The 19,707-nt window shown below is 47.6% G+C and overlaps 1 protein-coding gene across 1 annotated transcript in view; it reads right to left on the bottom strand.

Annotated features, from left to right (window-relative positions):
- The window catches only part of LOC310709582 (chemokine-like protein TAFA-5), a 30,051-nt gene extending 10,773 nt beyond the window's left edge, over window positions 1-19,278 (bottom strand). Inside the window, exons 1-5 of the mRNA XM_083509430.1 lie at window positions 18,649-19,278; window positions 18,287-18,383; window positions 13,193-13,239; window positions 7,663-7,815; window positions 4,466-4,593 (exon numbers count right to left, since the gene is read on the bottom strand). Coding sequence (XP_083365556.1) covers window positions 4,466-4,593; window positions 7,663-7,815; window positions 13,193-13,239; window positions 18,287-18,383; window positions 18,649-18,745 — 522 coding nt within the window. The 5' untranslated portion in view covers window positions 18,746-19,278. The remainder of the gene's footprint in view (window positions 1-4,465; window positions 4,594-7,662; window positions 7,816-13,192; window positions 13,240-18,286; window positions 18,384-18,648) is intronic.
- Window positions 19,279-19,707: the final 429 nt, after the last annotated feature.

Raw genomic sequence — 19,707 nt, 5'->3', positions numbered from 1 at the left:
GAACATAACAGAAGAACTCCAGGTTACCCAACTGAATTGATTGGTGGCCGATTCAGACAAAAAGAATGCACTTCCTTCATACTACGCTTAACATAGAATGGCTCCCATTACTGATGGCTTTAGTGCAAGCCTAACCCTGATTGCACCGATGTGGCTTTACTGCCCTGTCTGCAGACTTGCTCAGCTTGTCAGCCAGGGTGGAAGGTAGGGGTGCAGGCAAATCACTGCCCTAGGCTGGAGCTGGCAAAATCACTGGGCCCATATCAGCCCCAATGTTGTTACACGATGGAAGCAGGGCCAGCTTGGGACCCAACAGATCAGCCTTGCCCCTCCCCACCCCAAAAGTTTGTTTTCTTATCTCCATAATGTTCAGACACATGCACCCACATTGCAATATCATCATGCTATATATTTCTCCACCCAACTCCCCCACTGTGTGTGTGGCAGCATGGAACAGGGAAATGCACAACATGCTTGCATGGTAATATGGGTGTGTGGGAACTTGAGGTGGGGCTGCCATTTTCCATGGCAGCCCTGGATCAAGTATGATGCCTAACTTCTGCCCTAAGCGTTGCACTGGGGGAAGGAAGAATTTCAGCAGATGTGAAACGTGGCCGGGGGGAGGCCAGCAGGGGAAGTTGCATCTGGTGCAATTTCTTCAGCACCATTATTTACAGGTGCAGAAGCCCTCCTGGCAGCTGGTCTTGGCAGCCCAGCTGATGCCCAGAGCAAAACGTACTTGGGAGGCAAACGGGCTTGGCCTGGCAATGCCCATCTCTGCTCTTCTGTGGGGAGCATCGCTCACCTCCCTCTAAACCTCGAAGCCTCTGGCATTAATAAAATATCCCAGTGTGCTTCTGAAGCAACCTCCAGCTCCCCATTCATTGTTATTCACTTACTGAGCTGACTGCAGCACGGGCTGCTGGGCCTCGCACATCCAGTAGCCTGCCAGCTGCTCCTGGATCCGTGTGATCATCTGGGAGGGTGCTGCTAAAGGAGCATTCAGCTCCGATGCCTTTTGAATAAGAAATCAACTGGCACACACCCCTCTTCTTCCTGGGTGCACTCTTGACCCTACGTCCCTTCCCACGTCAGGTGGTGGAAGACAGCCAAGCAGCTCTGCTCAAAAGCCAGCTCCAGAGAGGCTGGGAGAGCATGAAATAGGCCAGCCATGGCTGCAAAGGCCCCAAACGTAGGAAAGTGGAACTGGAGGCATTACAAGTTTCTTGGCAGACCAAAGATAATCCTCAGCTCTAGAATGGTAGCAGGGGGGAAACAGGTTTTCAAGTGAAACGTCAAGTTTCTCCACTACCCAACATCCGCAAAAAGCACTGCTATGCTGTTCTGATGTGCCTGTTCCCCAAAACTACTAGAAAAGGGTGAATAACCCAAATTACAATCCACACGTTCTCCTGTAGTTAACAGGGTGGCTTCAGATGTTCCAGGAAAAATGTTTTTAAGCTTTAAGACATTGTGAATGTGGCGTATGAAGAAGTGGTTCTCCAGCATCACCACACCTCCGCTTCCCCAGATTTCTGAAGGGCAGCAACCCTGGGCTTGACCATGTCATTGTTCCCCATCATCACTGAATCCCCACGGGGGGGGGGGGGACCACTTCCTGTGTCATTTCTGATATAGAAGTGACATGCTCTGAATTGCCATGAACTGAAATAAGAAGTAGAAGGTGGTCTGCAACGACATTTGTGCAACTCAGTTAAGATAACCATCCATCCCTGACTTCTTCTTGGTGCCTGCTCAAGACATTCTTATTTAGACAAATCTACCCAGATGTTTAGAAAGTTTGTGTGAGTTTTAATTTGAGTCTATTCTCGCTTTCACTGTCTGCTTTAAATTAAGGTTGCAAGTTTTTAAAGTTTTTTATTGTTTTATCTTTTCTGTAAACCGCTTTGAGTTTTTTTCTACAATCAAGTGGTATATAAATTTCACAAAACAAACAAACAAACCTGCCATTCCTGATCTACAGAGGTTGCCATATTTCATGGGTGACCTTGGGCTAGTCCCTCTCATTAGGTCTTACCTTTGCAAGGTTGCTGTGAAGATAAAATGTGGGAGGGGAGCAAGACATGGATGCCACCCTATGCTTCTTGAAGAAATGGCAACGCAAAATCCTAACACCCACCACGATGGGACCTACAACAGGATATTGCTGTGCAGAATAATCTTTTCCGCATTTCAGTCATGGCCTCCTCCTCATATTCCATCCCCCCCCCACTCCCATCCCACATGGTTTTCCATTGGCTGTCTCTCCCTTCACCCCCCTGCTAATGGTCAGTCATTCTTCCACAACCTTAGCATGCTTAGTCTTCATTAGGTTTTTGGGGTGGGGGGATGCCCTTCCCACTTAAGGTCCCCCTCCCATGTTTTTTGCACATTTGTGAACTCTGCTATTCCCCTGAACCTGTTTATTCTTTCCCTCTTGTGTATCACTGGTTCCACTGCAGCTACATTCAGAACAGCACTCGCAGTCTGAACATGGGCAATAGGAGGAACAGCCACCATAAAACACAGACAGGTGGAAGGAGAGATGCAGCAGTTGCACTCGCAGCCCACTCCTTCTTTCATCTTCTTCCCCCACCTGTTAGACCAGCAGGCGGAGAAGGAGATTAATGAGAGAGACCAGGAAAGCAATGGCATGGGAGGTGCCTTAAAGCACTCTAAAGCATGGGCGCGGTCTTCAGGCTGAAGCCTGGCAAACTGAACAGAGGGAGAGTGGCTGGAGTTTCCCTTAGGAATAAAGAAGAACCAGCTTTAACTATGATGCACATTCATTTTTGCTGAAGCCACACTGCAGCACACCCAGCACAAAGCCAAGGCAGTAATCCGGGACTCTTACAATTCTGCTGTTAATTTGCATGGAGGAAAAAATGGAGCTCCTTTGTTTTGCAGGCCTTATTACTCCCTCTCTGAACCGCCAAGAGCTTTGTTTAAGATCCACCCAAATCCATCTCTACCTGTCTAGGCAGCAGTCGTTTTAAAAGGCCCTCAGAGAGCACAATCCCGCCTGCGCCTGCGGTGAACTCAACAAAACAAATTGCTTGATGTGGGTCCCTGCAAGTGAGTTATATTAATAGCTGGCAAAGCCCTCGTGCATGGCCCATGTACCAACTCTATTAGCAAGGCTGATTCCCCACAGGCAGAAGGGGCAGGCGATGCCTCCCTGTGCTCACAGGATAAATGGGAAGAAATAATGGCACCGCATATTCTGCCGAAGCTGAGCGTCGCTTCAGGCATCCTTTGCTTCCCAGCATTCCCCCCCCCCCTTGTTGCATTGCGATGGTGCATATAGTGACCCCCTCCCTCAAAAACAGCCCTCTGGATATGGTGTTTTGAAGGCTAATATTCTCAAAAATCTAGATGGTAGGCCACATCCCATTTTTGAACTAGTTCAAAGAATGCAGGTGAGAATAAATGCATCCCAGCCTCGCCTCTGACATCCCATCCCCGCCAGCCACACCCAAGACAAGATGGATGGAGATTCTTCATCTATTTGCCAGGATGTGCTTAGAAACCCTCCTTGTGGCTGGGAACCCTGGCTGGGCATGGTTCTGGATCACAGAAACCTTCTGAGCATCTTCAGCCAAATGCATATGTAATCTTCCTTCAGACAATGTGGGAAGGAAAGGAGATGTTGAGGGCAGGCCAGTCCGATATCCCCTCCACTATTTATTCCCTACCAGGAGTGCTGGTGAAATTTGCTATGAGCTGGCCAAGTCTCTAACTCAGGGGTCAGCAAGCTTTTTCAGCAGGGGGCCGATCCACTCTCCCTCAGACCTTGTGGGGGGCCAGACTATATTTCTGGGGGGGAAAGAAGAACGAATTCCTATGCCCCACAAATAACCCAGAGATGCATTTTACATTCTACTCATGTAAAAACACCAGGCAGGCCCTACAAATAACCCAGAGATGCATTTTAAATAAAAGGACACATTCTACTCATGTAAAAACATGCTGATTCCCGGACCATCTGCGGGCTGGATTGAGAAGGCAATTGGGCCGCATCCAGCCCCTGGGCCTTAGTTTGCCTACCCATGCTCTAACTGGCCTGTAGTCTTGCTTGCAGGATTTCCCCATACCTTGGTACCAAGAATCAGATTACATCCCTATTCTCCATGCAATCTTAGGATGACAGAAAAGGGCTACACTACAGGGTCTGGATACAAAGAACAGAAACAGACCTCGCCTTGTCGTATTTCTGCACAGCTGGTACCTGCAGAATTGCTCTAGGCAGAACACGGTTGCTGCAGCCAGTACAGATCTGCCATGGGCCGAAAAGAAGTTTTTTGGCTCACAAGCTGCTTCTCTCTTTTCACAAGATGCCCTCTAGCAAGAATCCTGCCCCTGCTATGGGCAACTCCCTCCCTCCCTCCTTCCCTCCCTTCCCACGGCTCAGTCCCCAAAGGAGGAAGTTGGTTTTGCTCAGCGACTCCTAGGGCAGTTTGCTTACCGTAACTGTTTTTATTCGCCCCAGTTGCCGAGTGCAGCTCCAGCCTGAACGGTTTATTAACAAAGTGCACTGCTCCCCATCATCGCAAGGCTCCATTCCGCACCACTGTTTGTTGACAATGATCTGGGCTGCCGAACGTAGCCAGGGAGGTAAGGAGGAAGGAAAGTATGGAGAGAGAGAGAGGCAAAAAGGGACAAAAATTAAGCACAGGTTTAACAAGAACCATGGATAAAATGTGAGATTTGGGCTTTTTCATATGTCAATTTCATAGTGCAATTCTTTACTTATTTTTATATTTATATCCCACCTTTTCTCCAAAGAGCTCAAAGGGGTGTTCCCTCTCTATTTTTATCCTCCCCACATTGCTGTTCGGCTGAGAGATTATGACGCATGAGCTTCATGGCTGAGTGGGGATTCAAGTGCTGCTCTCCCATGTTGCAGGCCAACACTCTAACCATTGTGCTACACTGCACCACGATAAAGGTGCAGTTAACCAACTGCCCTCCCAAATGAGTCTGTTTTCTCCCCACCAGCGAGATCACCTCCTCCACTTCATGGGAGTGGGATTCCACAAAACAGGTTAGCATGTCTGCACATACTAACTACTTATTTAAATAGAGTGAGGTTTACTTCTATATAAGCACGCATAACGTGGCAGTGGCGTAGCGTGGGGGGTGCCAGGGGTGCCGGCCGCACCGGGCGCAACATCTGGGGGGGGCGCGAGTCCAGAGGGAAGGGACAAGTTCCTTCCTCCGCCGGGTTCCCCGCCGCCACCGCCAGCCTTGCGCCCTAGCGCGCGCGCCCCCCGCCGTCGCTGTGGCTGCGCTCCGCTCACTGCTCGCAGGAGGAGCAGCCGCTGCAGCAGCGCCGACGCCGCCACCGACGCCTGGCCGGGCACGGGCAGCCTCTGCACCCTGCCACCGCCGCCATCCCCTCGGCCCAGCCACAGGCGGCGGCTGCTTCTGCCTCCATCCTCCTCCGGGCAAGCAGCGTTGTTTGCGCGACAGCGCCAGCGGCAACTCGCAGGTTAGGGGTTGGGGGGGGCGCAAATTACTTGCCTTGCCCCGGGTTAGGGGGCGCAAATTACTTGCGTTGCCCCGGGTGCTGACAACTCACGCTACGCCGCTGTAACGTGGCACTGTTAAGACATACGGTATTTTGCTCATCATTGAGAAAGGCCCTTTGAAACAGAGTACTGGAAGAGGAAAAGGGGGGAACAGAGTGGAAATAAAAGCAAAGGAAGAGGGAAGGGGAAAAGGGAGAGTGGATCAAATCTATGAAGCTTTATGATGTGGTCATAACACCCCCTAACGTGAGAAAACAGGCCACCTGTGAGCTCAGAATAGCCTCATATTCGCCACATGTACCAAACACCCACCCACAGGCGGGGGACACCTTCCCACACACACATAGCAACACTAGGTAGCATGTCACTGTTGCACAATCTCAGCACATTACAACACAAGGTAACACATGCCCACACGCCAAAGCCTCAGGGAAGCTACTTGTAAGGCCTTAAGGTCCAAGAGAGAATCCAGTGCATTTTTGTTTTGTTTTTGCACAGTAGCTCCCAAAATATGATCAAGTAGCTTCCTAGAATGGGAAAGTAATGATTTTGTGGAGCCAAACCATTCCTGTGCAGTTCAAGACCAGGTTACCCTCAGTCTCAGAATCCAAAACACATGGCTATTTCCCTGAGGTTTTCTTTTTTCTCCCCAGACAGGCCAAAGCTTTTCTGATCACTCTAGTTAAAGGATATCAGCAACAGCAAGTGTATTCTCAGGACCTGTCCACTAGGTCCTATTCTCTCTCTCTCTCTCTCTCTCTCTCTCTCTCTCTCTCTCTCTCTCCCTCCCTCCCTCCCTCCCTCCCTCCCTCCCTCTCTCCCAGCTTACCCACCACTTTCCTCTGCTTTCCTCTGCTCTTTCTAGTTTCTAGGCACAGCCTGCAATTTAAAGCTCTGTGTCCAAGCACCCCCCCCTTTTCTTTTCTTTTTGCTCCAGAGCTTTCCCCATGGAAACCCACTCTTTAAAGCTCAATTGGAGCAAACTTCAATCCAAGTTGATGTTTGCTCAGCACAGAGCCTTAAGGTGCAGACTTCCGCCAGGAAAGGGCAGGGCAAAAGCTAAGTGTGGATAAACTCTGCTCCCCTCTCTCTTACTCTCTCCTTCAGAACTTTTGTCGTCCAGTGTTTTAAGTTACAATAAAGCCTCCACACAGATAGTGAGTGGCCCTTCTCCCAGAGATTGCCTCTGTCTCCTCAGATGCTCACAGCAGAGAAGAAGAAGCAGTGCTTCTTCAAACAATCTGATATCCCACCCGCTATAGCACACAGCCCATGAGGTTACCTAGCGATGGATGGAAAAGAAGGAAACAGTGAACAAGCGGAGCAACAGAATGAGAAGCAGAGAAGCAGAGAAGCTGCACACTCTTCTTTAGTTGCAGAGCTTTTAAAGAGATGGGCTTCCTCTTCAGGCGGGCACCTAGAAATGCTAAGCACCGATAACTGCTTTACAACAACATGCTTATCGGAAGAGGGCTTATGTATCTCCTCAGAGTGAGAGGGGGCTCTTGAAGCACGCAGATGGAGCGGCACTGCACATCAGTCCAAACCCAAGGGTAAGGGGCCTTTCCCAGCCTGAGACCCACTTTCCCTTCTGGGCAACTTTCCTGAGGCAGCAGGCTAGTTGTGGGTGGGGCCAAAGGCAAAAGTGGGAAGCATGAGGCATTATCAAGGACACATTCCAGCCAGGCAAAAACACTCAAGGGGGTTGCAAAGCAAGATCAATAGGAGATGTGGCTGGTGAGGGGTTGTGGCCTAGGAAGAGTCCCTGAGGCCAGACAGAGAGGCTTGGGGGCCACATTTGTCCCCCAGGCTTGAGGTTCCTCACCAAAACTGAATGTAATAACTTTATTCTTTTTTATAACTCTATTGGATCTTAGTTTTGACTAGAAAAACCTCAGCTGGTTAGTTTCAGCACCCCTGGCAGAGACCTATAGATTTAGAGTGGGGGGAAAGACAGCAGTCCCTGCTAGCATTGGAGAGTTCACAGAGACTGTGATGTATATCAGTAGGAGAGCACCAAGAAGCCTCAACATTTCTCTCCATGTTTAAAGATGTTCTTATTCCTTGTTGGACCTGATCCACAGATATTTGGAACAATCAACTGAGGGAGAAGGAGACCTTGCTCTCTTACCATCCACACATGCAGGTTTTGCTTTCGTTGTTCCAGCCACTTGACCCCTCCGACAAGCACACCGCGCTGTCTGCCTGGCGATCATCCTCTTGGGATGGCTCATATCTCTGTCCAATGCTGTGATTTCACACGTCCCCACCTCCAGCTCCTTTCCTGCAGTGAGAGATTGGGGAATGAGACAGACTTAATCCCAGCAGAACAGGAGAAGTACGCAGCCTGTTTGCCAGAGCAGGGCAGGAGGAGCCAGGCCTCTTGGGCTAAAGAGGCAGCCTAAAATGACTCAGCGCCAACTGAGTATGCACACACTACATTTCAAATGCAACCACTCCCCGTGAAACACTTTTGTGCATACGTGTACACTTTTATTCACTGAAAACAAAAATGATTCTACTTGTTTTGCATCTTCCAGTTTTGGCAATCAGCCAAGAAGATAAAAATCATGCCGAGAATAGAGACACCTTCCAAGAAATGTGAATCCCTTTCTTTAAGTATGTTAATGACCAAAGACTTTGTTATACCAGTCATTCAATATTTTCAATGAAGAGGTTATGTTAAGCATTATGTTTCAATGTTGAATATGTAAGTTTACGTCTAGAGCCAATGGATAGAATGAACACCATTAGATGTACTGCTGGATAAGTGCTTACAAGTGGTTCTTGTATTTATTTATTTTTAGAAACCAATAAAAAATTGTTTGTTTGTTTAAAAAAAAAATTACACCAGGCCTGTACAGTTCCAGCAGCCTGGTTACCCTGATGCTGAGAGGAACCCAGCCTATCTCCATAGGATAGCTAGCAATGTCCCAAGTCACTGGACCAAATTCAGCCATTCTGCATAGCTCAGCTTTGTGACCTGCCACTAGATTCTCAACATGCTGAATCCATTCCTCCTCTCACTAGTCCCCCTGGGGATGGAATCTGGAAGTTTGGAAGAATCACACTTCTTCTTTTTTACACTCTATATGAGGCTGAAACGACGAGCCAACAGTCCAGGGGGTGAAATTCAGATGAGAAGCTGAACCCAGACATTCAACAGAAGATTTTATCTCCTTTACAAAGGCTGTAAAGCACTTGGGATCTCAAAGCAGGGACTACTGCCAGCCATGCACCCAAGTGTTTTACCTGGAGAGCCACCTTTAGCCAGCACGGGACTTCCCAAAGCCCTTTTGTTCTTCTCTCCACTTTTCGGCTCAGGGGATGCCACGCAGGGGCTGGGCAGTAGCGAAACACCCTCACGTTCACCTTTTCCCATTTAAATGGGTTGGCCTCACACAGACTCGCTGCTTGTGTAGCAAGCATGCAAGAGATTGCTCCTATGGATTCTACTTTGTCTTTGCCACCTATCTACCTGGGCAGGCCAGCAGGCTGGCCTTCCTACCTGCCTGCCTGGCCACCCTGATAACAGCATGTTCCATCTGTTTCCTTCAATCTCTATATACTCTTCTTGCTGCTTGCTGCGCTATCAGCTGTTATCCAGAGCAGGGAAACAGAATGCAGATCTACTGGGCCTGCGGGCTCATAAACCCCTTATTGTTACTTCTTGTGCTACCGTCTGTCCGAATTCCTTTTACTTTCTCCCTGAGCCTTGAGTATAATATACTCAAGATATGTATCTCCACATATCTATATCTATAACCTGCCCCTTTGAATAAGTTGAAAAGCCCCTCTGCTTCCCTATTAGATGGGCAACACCACTTTCTCATTTCCTCACATCTTCTTCAGTGGCATTCATGTGACGGAAGTGCATGCGATCACTGGGATTTATACCGGCACATGCAACAGCCTTTTCATATTTATTTGGACTGTAATATATACATTCAATCTCCAGCTCCCTGTTCTCTCACTCTCCTAGAGAGAGTTATTTGTTATCTGAATAAGTAGATGTGAGCGGCTGAGACGTTTCTATTAGAACTGCATTCACTGGGTATGATTTACCTTGCTGCATGCTCTGTTATGCCTTTTCCTGCTTATGATGACTTGGGGACTGATCCTGCCTGGCCTGCTCAGTGCTACTGACATCAGCAGGGAACAGACTCGTAGTAACTTTGCTTTAAATAACTCCTTATCATCAGCATATCCAAGTGCCACAAGTTACTCACATTGGGATGTTTCCGTGACCCAGTGTGGCTGAGGGAGCTGTTTCACACAGTGGTTGTGTTTCTCAGAGCCCAACTGAATGTAAAGTGTGATGAACAAAACACAGGCTCCTGATTGCAGAGTAGGTATGGGCCAAGTATCGCAGCCAGTCAAGGACCCACAGTAGACATCCCAAAGTCTTAAGGTGTCTGCACCTGCCCTTCACGTCTTACAAGTTTGCTTGTAAGCAACTTTTCAAACAGATGCTGGATAGTCCCCTTGATAGAGATGGGGAAATCTGTCAATTTCAGGGTTTGTTTTTCCCCCAGTTTCCAGTTTTTCCACATTCAGTTCCTCATATTCCTGCATCAGTTTCTGAATAATCTTTTAAAAACAAGTCCTCATGAGAATGCAGCAGCATTTCAGTGCAAATTTCTAATGTATGTAGGCAAATTTGCCTTGCAGTGCACACAATTTTTCCTGAAATTATAATTTTTGTATGCTATTTTCACATATGCACACTTTATTCTAATGCATACTCTTTTTTTGTACACCTTTCTTGGCTGGAGAACAGCCTGGCAAAATATGAAGAAGTGCAGATTTTGAAGGATAGCTGAGTTTCAGTTTGCGTACTGTTTGTAACTTTGTGAATGAGGTAGGCTTGCCAGCAGGAGCGCTGGGTTGGCTACACCACTTCATCCAGACAACCCTGGTCTTACTCTGCCTCCCAGCCATGCTGCTGCCAGGAGGCTACTGTTGCAGCCCTGCCCCGCTTGGCAAGCTGCTTCAGCTACCAGCAATGTGTCCTGCAATATCTATGCAGGCATTGCAGGGAATGCTGCCCCTTTTAAGACTGTCGCTTGAAGCAACAAAGAGGCATGCCTACAGGAAAGTACGTTTACTTGTGATTAGGCACCCCAGCCTGCTATCTGCTATCTTTCAAACAGTGCAGGGGTGGGGGAACAGCCTGAGGGCCAGATTGCCTTCTGGACAGCCTTCCAGGGGGCCAGTGGCGGGCAGGGTGACAGGCAAAAGTAGATGCATCAATAAATGCTAGTTTTACCTTTGTACCGTGGACCTGTTTCTTGACACATATGCATCTCTATCCATCATCTGTCTAGGCAAGGAAGGTAAGAGCTCTGCCTGGCAGAAACACTCACAGAGTGTGTATGGCAGGGCTGGTAAGGGGTGTGGCTTGGGAAGAGGGCATGTGGCCTGGGAAGAACCTCAGGGGCCAGGAAGCTAAGTGTGGAGAGCTGAGGTTCTTCATCCATGAAGTAGTGAATTTGTCCCTGGCACGCATTATAATCAAGAAAAGGAGGGGGGAGGGGGGAGGAAGGAAAGAGGGACAATGAGAGAGGAGGGACAAATCAAAATGGAAATAAAACAGGGGGAAAGGCACCGCTCTGGAAAATATTGATTGGAAGGAAGAAAGAGGGGGAAACGCTTCAACTTCTTTAACTGCCTGAGCAAAGAGGTGATTAAAGCACATTAAGGGATAGCTGCCATGTTCTGTGATCTCAGAAATATGCCCTAAAGTGTAGAAAGGCAATTATCATCCATGTCAGTGATTGCAAAAGTAGAAACAGACGGTACAATTTATTCCAAGCTAATTCTTTCTGGAATAAAAATGGTTGCTTTTTAACACCCGGTTCCCTAGTTTTCTGGGTATGCTAATTGCTGAACGCTCTTTTCTCCCAATTTGCTTAATATCAATGGAATGCTTTGTCACCTCGGAGTCTCAGCACCATTGCTCTACTAATGCATTTCATTTTTACATCCTTCTTTATCTTCACATGAATTGATTTGGCATCGTGGGGCTGGAACGGATCTGAAAATGATCTATAGCAACCCTTTGTCCTAAAGGAGCCTTAATGCACCAACCCTCAGCCACATCACACGCGAGCCCACCAAGAGAGTAACAGATCATCTAAAGCAGCAGTGGGCAACAGTAGCAACAGGTGTTACTGCTGCCTACCTGGCTGGGGTGGTGGTGAGGTTAAGCAACAGGGTTGCATCATCAGGACTGCTGGATTGGCTCCCATCAATGCAACCTGCAGGCCCAACCTTACCTACACTCCAGGAAAGTAGAAGTCAGGTTCTGTCCCACCACATAGGCTTCAAGTGATGGGCTCTGCTAGATTATTTGCCATTTTGAGGCAGATCAAGGTTTTCTGGCTTCCAGCTGTTTAATAATAGAAGGAACAAAAAGACTCCCCCCTATTAGGTTGTTAGGAATCCCTGATCTGTAGTATTTCAGATGCAGACTTCGACACATGGATCATCCCACTGGATGGCTCATGGGGAGGCAATAGGTCACTGGCTCCACTGCCTGAGCCACCCTTTTGTAGCTGGCTCCACCTTCCTGGTATTTTGCACCTGGCTCTGATTGGTGGACAGCTTTCGGGGTCTATTAAAAAAGAAATCAGATCCCACAAACCTAAAGTCTGCCCTCCCTTTACTTAATCTATAATGAAAGTGGAGAACTGAAAGTGGAGAACTGCTCATTTTATGGAAGATGCTTTGCAGAGTTTCAATACTAGTTTAGTACTGATTTGATAAAGAGGTTAAGAGTTTCCGAGGCCCTGGTTCAGATCTCATATTGGCCACAAAAGCAAGCCTTGATCCTTTATAGAGGTGAAGGGAATAATATCTCTTCACTTCACGGGTTTCCTCCTCTGTGCTAGCTCTGGGGGAAAGGGAAGCTGCATTTCTCCATCTCTGGATATGTATTTTTCCGCTATTTGTAAGCATAATCAACAGTTAGCACTTGTGCATATCTCTCTACATCTGCAGAGTATGGCATTAAACTGGACTCACAAACCCTCATGCAACTCATCTAAAGCAAGCATGAAATATTTATTATCTCCCTTGGGTAAAATGGCAAGCCAAAAATAGCAAATTTTAGCTTTGGGTCTACACTTGACTCAGAGATTTTATTGGCATCTCTCCACCCACCACCTATTTGGCTGATCAAAGAGAAGCTCGAACAACATATGAAGTATGGTTTGCTCAAAGCAAAAAGGCATTAAGCAGGAGCTTTAATTCACACATTGCCGCACCATGCTGAAACGACATTAAATCCCTGTGTAGTTTGTCATGTACGACAATTCTACTGGAACTTTCTGCTTTCTTCTTCTTCTAAATTTCACATCTGTGGAATTCCCTCCCATTAGAAATCAGGCAGGCACCATCCCTGCTTAAGTTTCAAAAGCTGGGTTAAAATGGTTTTGTTTCAGGAGACCTTTGTACTATGAATATTGTTCTAATGTTTCCATTTTCTGATGTTTCAATACACGTTTTCCATGTTACACATTGTACATGAGCTGCTTTGAGACAGCTACTGAAATGTGGAGGATAAATTCCTGAAATAAACTAACAAACTTTAGTCTTGACTGAAACTGGAGCAGAGTTAAGCATTTACACAGCATACATTTCACTTTACGAGAGCAAACCTCTTTTGCAATGGAGGCATTCCTGGTCTTGCGCACTTTCAAAAGTCCTGAAAAACACAACCATGGCACATATTGAACAAGACTGTATTAGAGGGAAATGAGCAGTCATTGTCACTCTTCCTGATTTTGTTTCTAAAGCCATTGATTCTTTGTCACAGTATATTAAGTTTAGCCTAAAACAGGAGTGGGACACTTTCTGTCCACATGCCTAATGAGGCCCAGAAGGGGTCCTAATTTGGCCCACAAAGCCATTTTCCCCAAACAGTGCCCACTTGCCTGTCATCTTACGTGACATCAGGTGTAAGGGAGGTAAATGCATGACTGGCTGCCATTACAGTCGTACCTCTGCTCCCGAATGCCTTGGGGTTGAACATTTTGTCTCCCAAATGACCAAAAACTAGAAGTTGTTGTTCCGGTTTTCAAACGTTCTTTTGGAAGCCCAACGTCCAACAGGGCTTCTGCAGCTTCCGATTGGCTGCAGGCGCTTCCTGCAGCCAATCAGAAGCTGCATTTTGGAAGTCGAACATTTTGGATGTCAAACAGACTTCTGGAACGGATTCTGTTCGACTTCCGATGTACGACTGTACTTTGAAGCCTGTTTGCAAGAGGTTTGTATTGAAACCGCTCAGAGACTTCACAAATATATCTCTCAGCACCCGTCAATCGAGAGGTACTGAATGACAGTGCCTCTGACGTCCATCAACGACAAGGCCCTTTCAACTTGATACCTGGCATAATAATGAGGTCAGGTGACTGACAGTTGGGTCGCCCTGCCCACCGGTCATAGAAGGGTCATAGGGTGGGGCAAGGAAGGATCTAGCCCACCCACCAGATCCAGTTCCCCACTCATGACCTAGCAGGTAAAGCCCAATCTGCACTATACATTTAAAGCAGTATCATTCCACTTTAAACAGCCATGGCTTCACCCAAAGCATCCTGGGAATTGCAGTTTGTTAAGGGTGCTGAGAGTTGTTAGGAGTCCCCTTATTCTCTTCACAGACCTATAATTTCCCAGAGTTCCCTGGGAAAAGGGACTGCTGGAGAAACCGCTCTGCGAATTGAACTCTGTGAGAGGAATAGGGGTCTCTCAGCACACTTAAAAAATGATAATTCTCAGGATTTTTTGTGAGAAGCCATCCCTGTTTAAAGTGCTGTGATACTGTTTTATATGGGATGTAATACAGTCCACAATCTTCAGCTTGCCACTGAGTCTAAATGCAGACTTTACAACTACAACATTGAGCCAGTTGGGTTCCTTATTGCTTTTACTCTTCCGCCCATTTTGCTTAACATCCAGCCAACGAAGAGTTCTGAAGAACTCAAAACACTTGCTCTGTTTTGTGACGTTTTCCTCGGTCCGCCTAAAGCTATTGCCCAACTGTGGATTTCAGAATCTTTCTTATGGATCAATGCTGCTTCCATCTGTTTTATTTATTGCTGAATTCCAGGCAAAAATCACATAGCTAGTTTTGGATTTATGAGATTCTTCTTAGAATTTTCGCTATACAGCACATCTAAAAGCAAGTCTGTTTGGGGTGTGTGTGGTATGTACACACACTCACACATCCCAGCACTCGGTTTTCCTTGCCATGGAGGCATAGCAATGAACTGCAAGCAATCTCCACCTTAGCTGCTTTACAAACTGTCCAGTGAAAGAAGCTGTGCAGCAACCGGCCTTGTGGCCTATAACACACCTAGGGCTCTGGCATGGAGGCTGATAATTTGGCAGTGTCTTGCCTCTTGCATGCGGGTGATCAGCACTGAACTCATAGCTCCTGCTCGACTGGCTGAGGCTGCATCAACTGAATTATTGCATAAATGTTTGATTTCAGTTGCTAATTGTGACATTATTTATGGATCCACGTGGATCTGCAAAGTGCCCCTCACATCCTGGTTTGCAGGAGGCCTGTCTTCGGAGCTCTCGGTAGAACATTTACGCTGACAGTGCTCTTTATGTTTCTGGGTGAGCAAACATCAGCACAGGATTTCTTCTGCAGCTTCTGGGCTTGCAGAGCTATTTGTTACACAGCGTAAACTGGGGGAAAGTTAGTTGGGGAAAACCAAGGGCAACAAATCAGTTACTTAACAGGGCTCAGTGGATCTTGCACACACAAGGAGGGGGGGGACACCCAGGAAATGTTGGTTAGCAGCTACCCATGCAAATTGCCAACTGCTTCTAATAGTCTACTCCTTGTGTAATTCCTATTCATCACTCAGTGGTGCTTCATGTGGAGTGTTTCAGACACAAACATGGCTAGGATTTTCTGTGCTAAGTCAAAATGAAAATAGAAAATACACAGAAAGACATTGGGTTCCTCTTCTGGTAGATGTCTGCCAACCTGGAAAACTGAACTCCCCTTAGAAGCTATCATCTGAAAATGGGACCCTGAGCGAACTAAAACTGAACCACAGAATTATTAATGGTGAACATGGGTGGTTCTTTTCCCCATTGTGTGTGGGGGGGGGGCAGCCAAATGAACAAAGCATTTGACTTCCTCTCCCAAAGTTGTGAGCTTGTGCCTTGTAAAGAGTTTTAGAAACCAACTGTCTCCAGGGCACTCTTCTGTAAACGAATACCGAATCAAGTGGGCTGGGAAGTCAAAGAGGTGATATATCATTCTCTTGAGTGCAGAAAATCATAGCATCTAGTTTCTCATTAACAACCCAACCACACACAGGCCTAGGTGGCTCTTGCCTTTGGAAAATAATCTCTTTCAGGACCAAAACTGCAAATTTAATGGACTATGGGACTTTCAAGGAGACCTCACTCATAGCAGACCTTCTTCCTTTCCCCACTGGTAGCTTTTGCTTAAAGTAGGGGGTAGTACCACATTGGCTACCTGTGACTGAAGAGTTTTAGGACCAGAAAAAATAAGCTCTGCTGAAAGATAAGAATGACAAGTTTGAGGGTCACTGTGTTTAGGCTGCAGAAAGAGACCCAGTTGTGGCAAAGTGATGTGTTCAGTATCACAAGTGAAAGCTAGTGACAGGATTGGAACCTGATCTTAAAGGAGACCAGACCATTTGCCGGTCTAGTATTGTCTACTGCAATTGGCACTGGCTCCCTATGGGCTCAAGCAGAAGCTTTTCCCATCACCTGATCAAGCTCCATGATGCATCTCAGCAACCAAATATCAATGAAACTGGGTTGATATATTAAGATAGCATGTCCTGAAGATCACATATCTCTATGCCTTAGTGTTTTCTACACAAAGAAGCCCCTTTCTCTGTTCATCTCCTTCTCTCTCCAAAATCATCTCAATTAAGTGCATGTTGAGCATGTTGAAGTACTTAATCGTGAAAGTGAAATGGAATCCTAGAAATAAGCCAATGTCTAAATCAAATGTCTAAATCAAAACCAACAATGCAAAAAAACCCCTCTTCCTTAGACTGAGGTGTTTTCTCTCCCATGCAAGGCTTGCTACTTGGGCTACTCGGCCTAAATTTTAAAACTTTCTCCAACTGGACTGCAAGTATCAGATTAAATCAATCTTCAAACTCCATGCAGTAAACATGGTCATGTCACTTGCCACCCACAGCAGTACTGCTCAAAGTAGCTAGCAGCCAACAGACCCGAGCCCTTCCAGTAAAGGTTTGCGACGCAAAATTGTTCAGCCCACTAGAAAGGTCAGTGGGAGATTACCCAGTGTGCTAAGAGCAACACAGCAGCCATGAACTGCCCCCATTAAACAAGGTGGGCACAGAAAATGAGTTTGATGCAGAGAGAATGTGAAGTCACAGGGAGGAATTCAGTGCAGCCCTAGGCAGATGGCTCCATTAGTGAAAACATTTCTGCTTGCTTCGTGGAATGATCTGCCTTCTCCTTTCCCTGTTCTGGGGGTTCTCCTGCCTCAAACCATTTTGGGGAGGGTCACAGGAGGCATCCATGAGGAGGAGTGGAAAGTCGGATTGTGCTAGAGGAAGTTTCTGCTTGGAAGGGCCACTGAGTTGAATCCAGCCTATTGTGCATGCCCATGCGCAGATCTTCAAAAATGAGTCCACTGAACTAAGTGGGACTTACTCCCAGATTTGTGCATCTAGAGCTGCGATGGGAAACATTGGGCCTTCCAAAAGTTGTTGCATGGCCAAATATCAGGGATAATGAGAGTTGATATTCCAACAACTAAAGGGCCACAGGTTCCCCATCCCTGGTATAAAAGGTTGCAGCCTCAGATAAAGATTTAAACAGCCTTCCTGAAGTCCTCCAGATCTCTATTTTCATGAAGGTTTCCCTTTTGTGTGTGTTTGTCAAGTGGAAATGTCTCTCTCCTGGCTAGAACCACCATTCTTCTGCCCTGGTCATTGGCTCTTCAAGTTCTGAATCCTTCTTAGATATTTATTTTATTATTTCATAAAATTTATAAACTGCTCAATTGTAAAAAAAACAACAAAAAACAACAAAAAACCACCTCAAAGCAGTTTACAGATATGAGAAATTTGCTACTTAAATCTCCTTCCAGGAGGGTTGTTATTGCACATGTAGCTTGACTGAGCTTACAAATTTCGGCTTGAAGGCCCTCATTTTTCAATGGGCCTTCTTCCCACACAACTTTGCACAGAAGTAAAGCCTTAAAATTCACTGTTTGCTCTTTTATTCAACCCTGCTGCCTCCTGTATGGAAAAACTGTAGGAAATGTATAGATTGTGTCTTATGCCTTTGAAATTTAAATTCTTCAAATGACCCACAGAACCCAGGGAAGGAAAAACTGGGATGGGTTGGAAGTGAGGTCAACAGTTCCTCATTCTTGCCTTTGTAGCCTTTTATAAAAGGAGAGGTTAGTGGAATGACCAAATGTGTTCTTGGAGTCTTGAGCCCTGATTTTAATTTGAAAGGACTCTCTAACTCATCTGTGAAAAGGTAACCCAGGCCGTGTCCCTTGGATAACCTGGGTGCCACTATGGCACAGCATTTCAGCTAGCTTCCAATTGCTTGCTTTTGTTTTCTATGCCCATACTTGGGCTGGGTTTTTTTTTTTTTTGGTGGGGGGGGAGGGAGTGGAATATGTAATTTGCTTAAAGCAATTCTGCCAGGGTGGGTAGGTGGGGTGGCCTTCATCTTCCCTGCTTCAACATACCAACTGGTCTGAAGCTTACCAGGTGCTTTTATAAAATCCGAGGAGTCCTGGGTGCCTGAAAGGCCTTTCTGTCCAAATCTCTATGTGCCTTTCTGGTTCTGCTTGCTCTTTCCAACCTAAATAAAAGGAGGGGTGATCATGGCCAAATGGGCAGGCATTTAGATTTGTTTTAACATGTTCTCCTCGCCAAGCAACCCCAGGATAACCCTCAGGACCTTAGACAGCGGCAATGATCCCTATTTAGATTACCCCAGCCTCATCGCAGAGTTCCGATTGGTGCATAGCCTTGAAGGCGGAATAAGGGAAGCTCCTTCCCTGCACTCTCTGCAAAGGCCATAAGGTGAAGTGGCGAAGTGGTGTATGAAACGGGCACGAACGTACCTTCCTTGGGTGGATGAGAATACAGGAGCCAGAAGAAGAGGAGGCAACAAAGTGTAGCACTTATCCCTGTAGACAGCTCTCTCCATCCGGCCAGCATCCTTATAGAGGTTTTCCCAGATGGGCCAGCAGATGGGCCAAAGAGGGTGGTGCCCCCTCTCCGCCCCCTAAATCCAGACGTTCACGCAATCCAACTACCAGGGGGGTGTTTTCCTGGCACAGAGGGGCTCCAGCTGTGCCTGGAGCACAGCTGCATTCCCTTCACAGCAGAGCCAAGCGACAGGCAGTAGCAGCATCAGGCTTCTGAAGGGGGGGCAGCTTCAAACTACTACTTTACAGAGGCCCCGACGAGCTCCTTTTAGGATCCGGCGCTTCTCATCCCGAAGTCCAGAAGCGCCATAAGTCTTATTTCTCACAGGATCCCGAGGTGGGGGGTGGCGATGGAGAGAAATGTCTTCTTTTTCACGTGCTCTCTCCCAAACTCCAGCCTCCCCGCTCGTCCTGGGAAAGAGGGCGCTCCAAAACCCGACGGGCACCCACTGAGTCGCTTGAAAAGTACCCCCGGGGTCGCAGCCGGAGGGAGCCACCCCTTTCCCGGGTGCCGGCGCAAGTCCCGCCCGCCCTGCAGTTGGGTTCTGGACTTCCTCCGGGCCTTTCAGCTCCTCGGCGATTCAGCAGGCGCTGCGCCCGTTCCTGCGAGCACTTGGGCGCCGTTGGTCAGGCGAAACCCTCGCGGCGGCGCGCTCTCCTCCTTGCAGAAGAGCCCACCCGGGAGCAGATCGGCTCCTCGCCTGCGCCGCCGCTTGCTCCGCCGGCCTCCCCAGCGCGCGAGGAGGACGATTCATCCTGGGATGCGAGGAAGAGCACGGGGGGTGGGCACGATGCGGCGGGAGTGGGCGCGCGGGGCGGGGGTCCTCAGCCAGAAGCTTCCGCACCCTTTTGGGGAAGGGGGGGGACACACGCGCGATTCCGGGTGTGGACGCGCGTCGCGGCTCTCCCTCCAAGCGTGCCGGCGAAGGTAGCGCCGCGGCTACCTGTGGCAGGGCGCCTTCCCAGGACCCG

This window comes from Podarcis liolepis (assembly GCF_965112155.1).
Source record: "Podarcis liolepis genome assembly, chromosome: 6".
Lineage (NCBI taxonomy): Eukaryota > Metazoa > Chordata > Lepidosauria > Squamata > Lacertidae > Podarcis > Podarcis liolepis.
The sequence above is the reverse complement of the archived record's forward strand: the minus strand, read 5'-3'. Positions and strand labels throughout refer to the sequence as shown.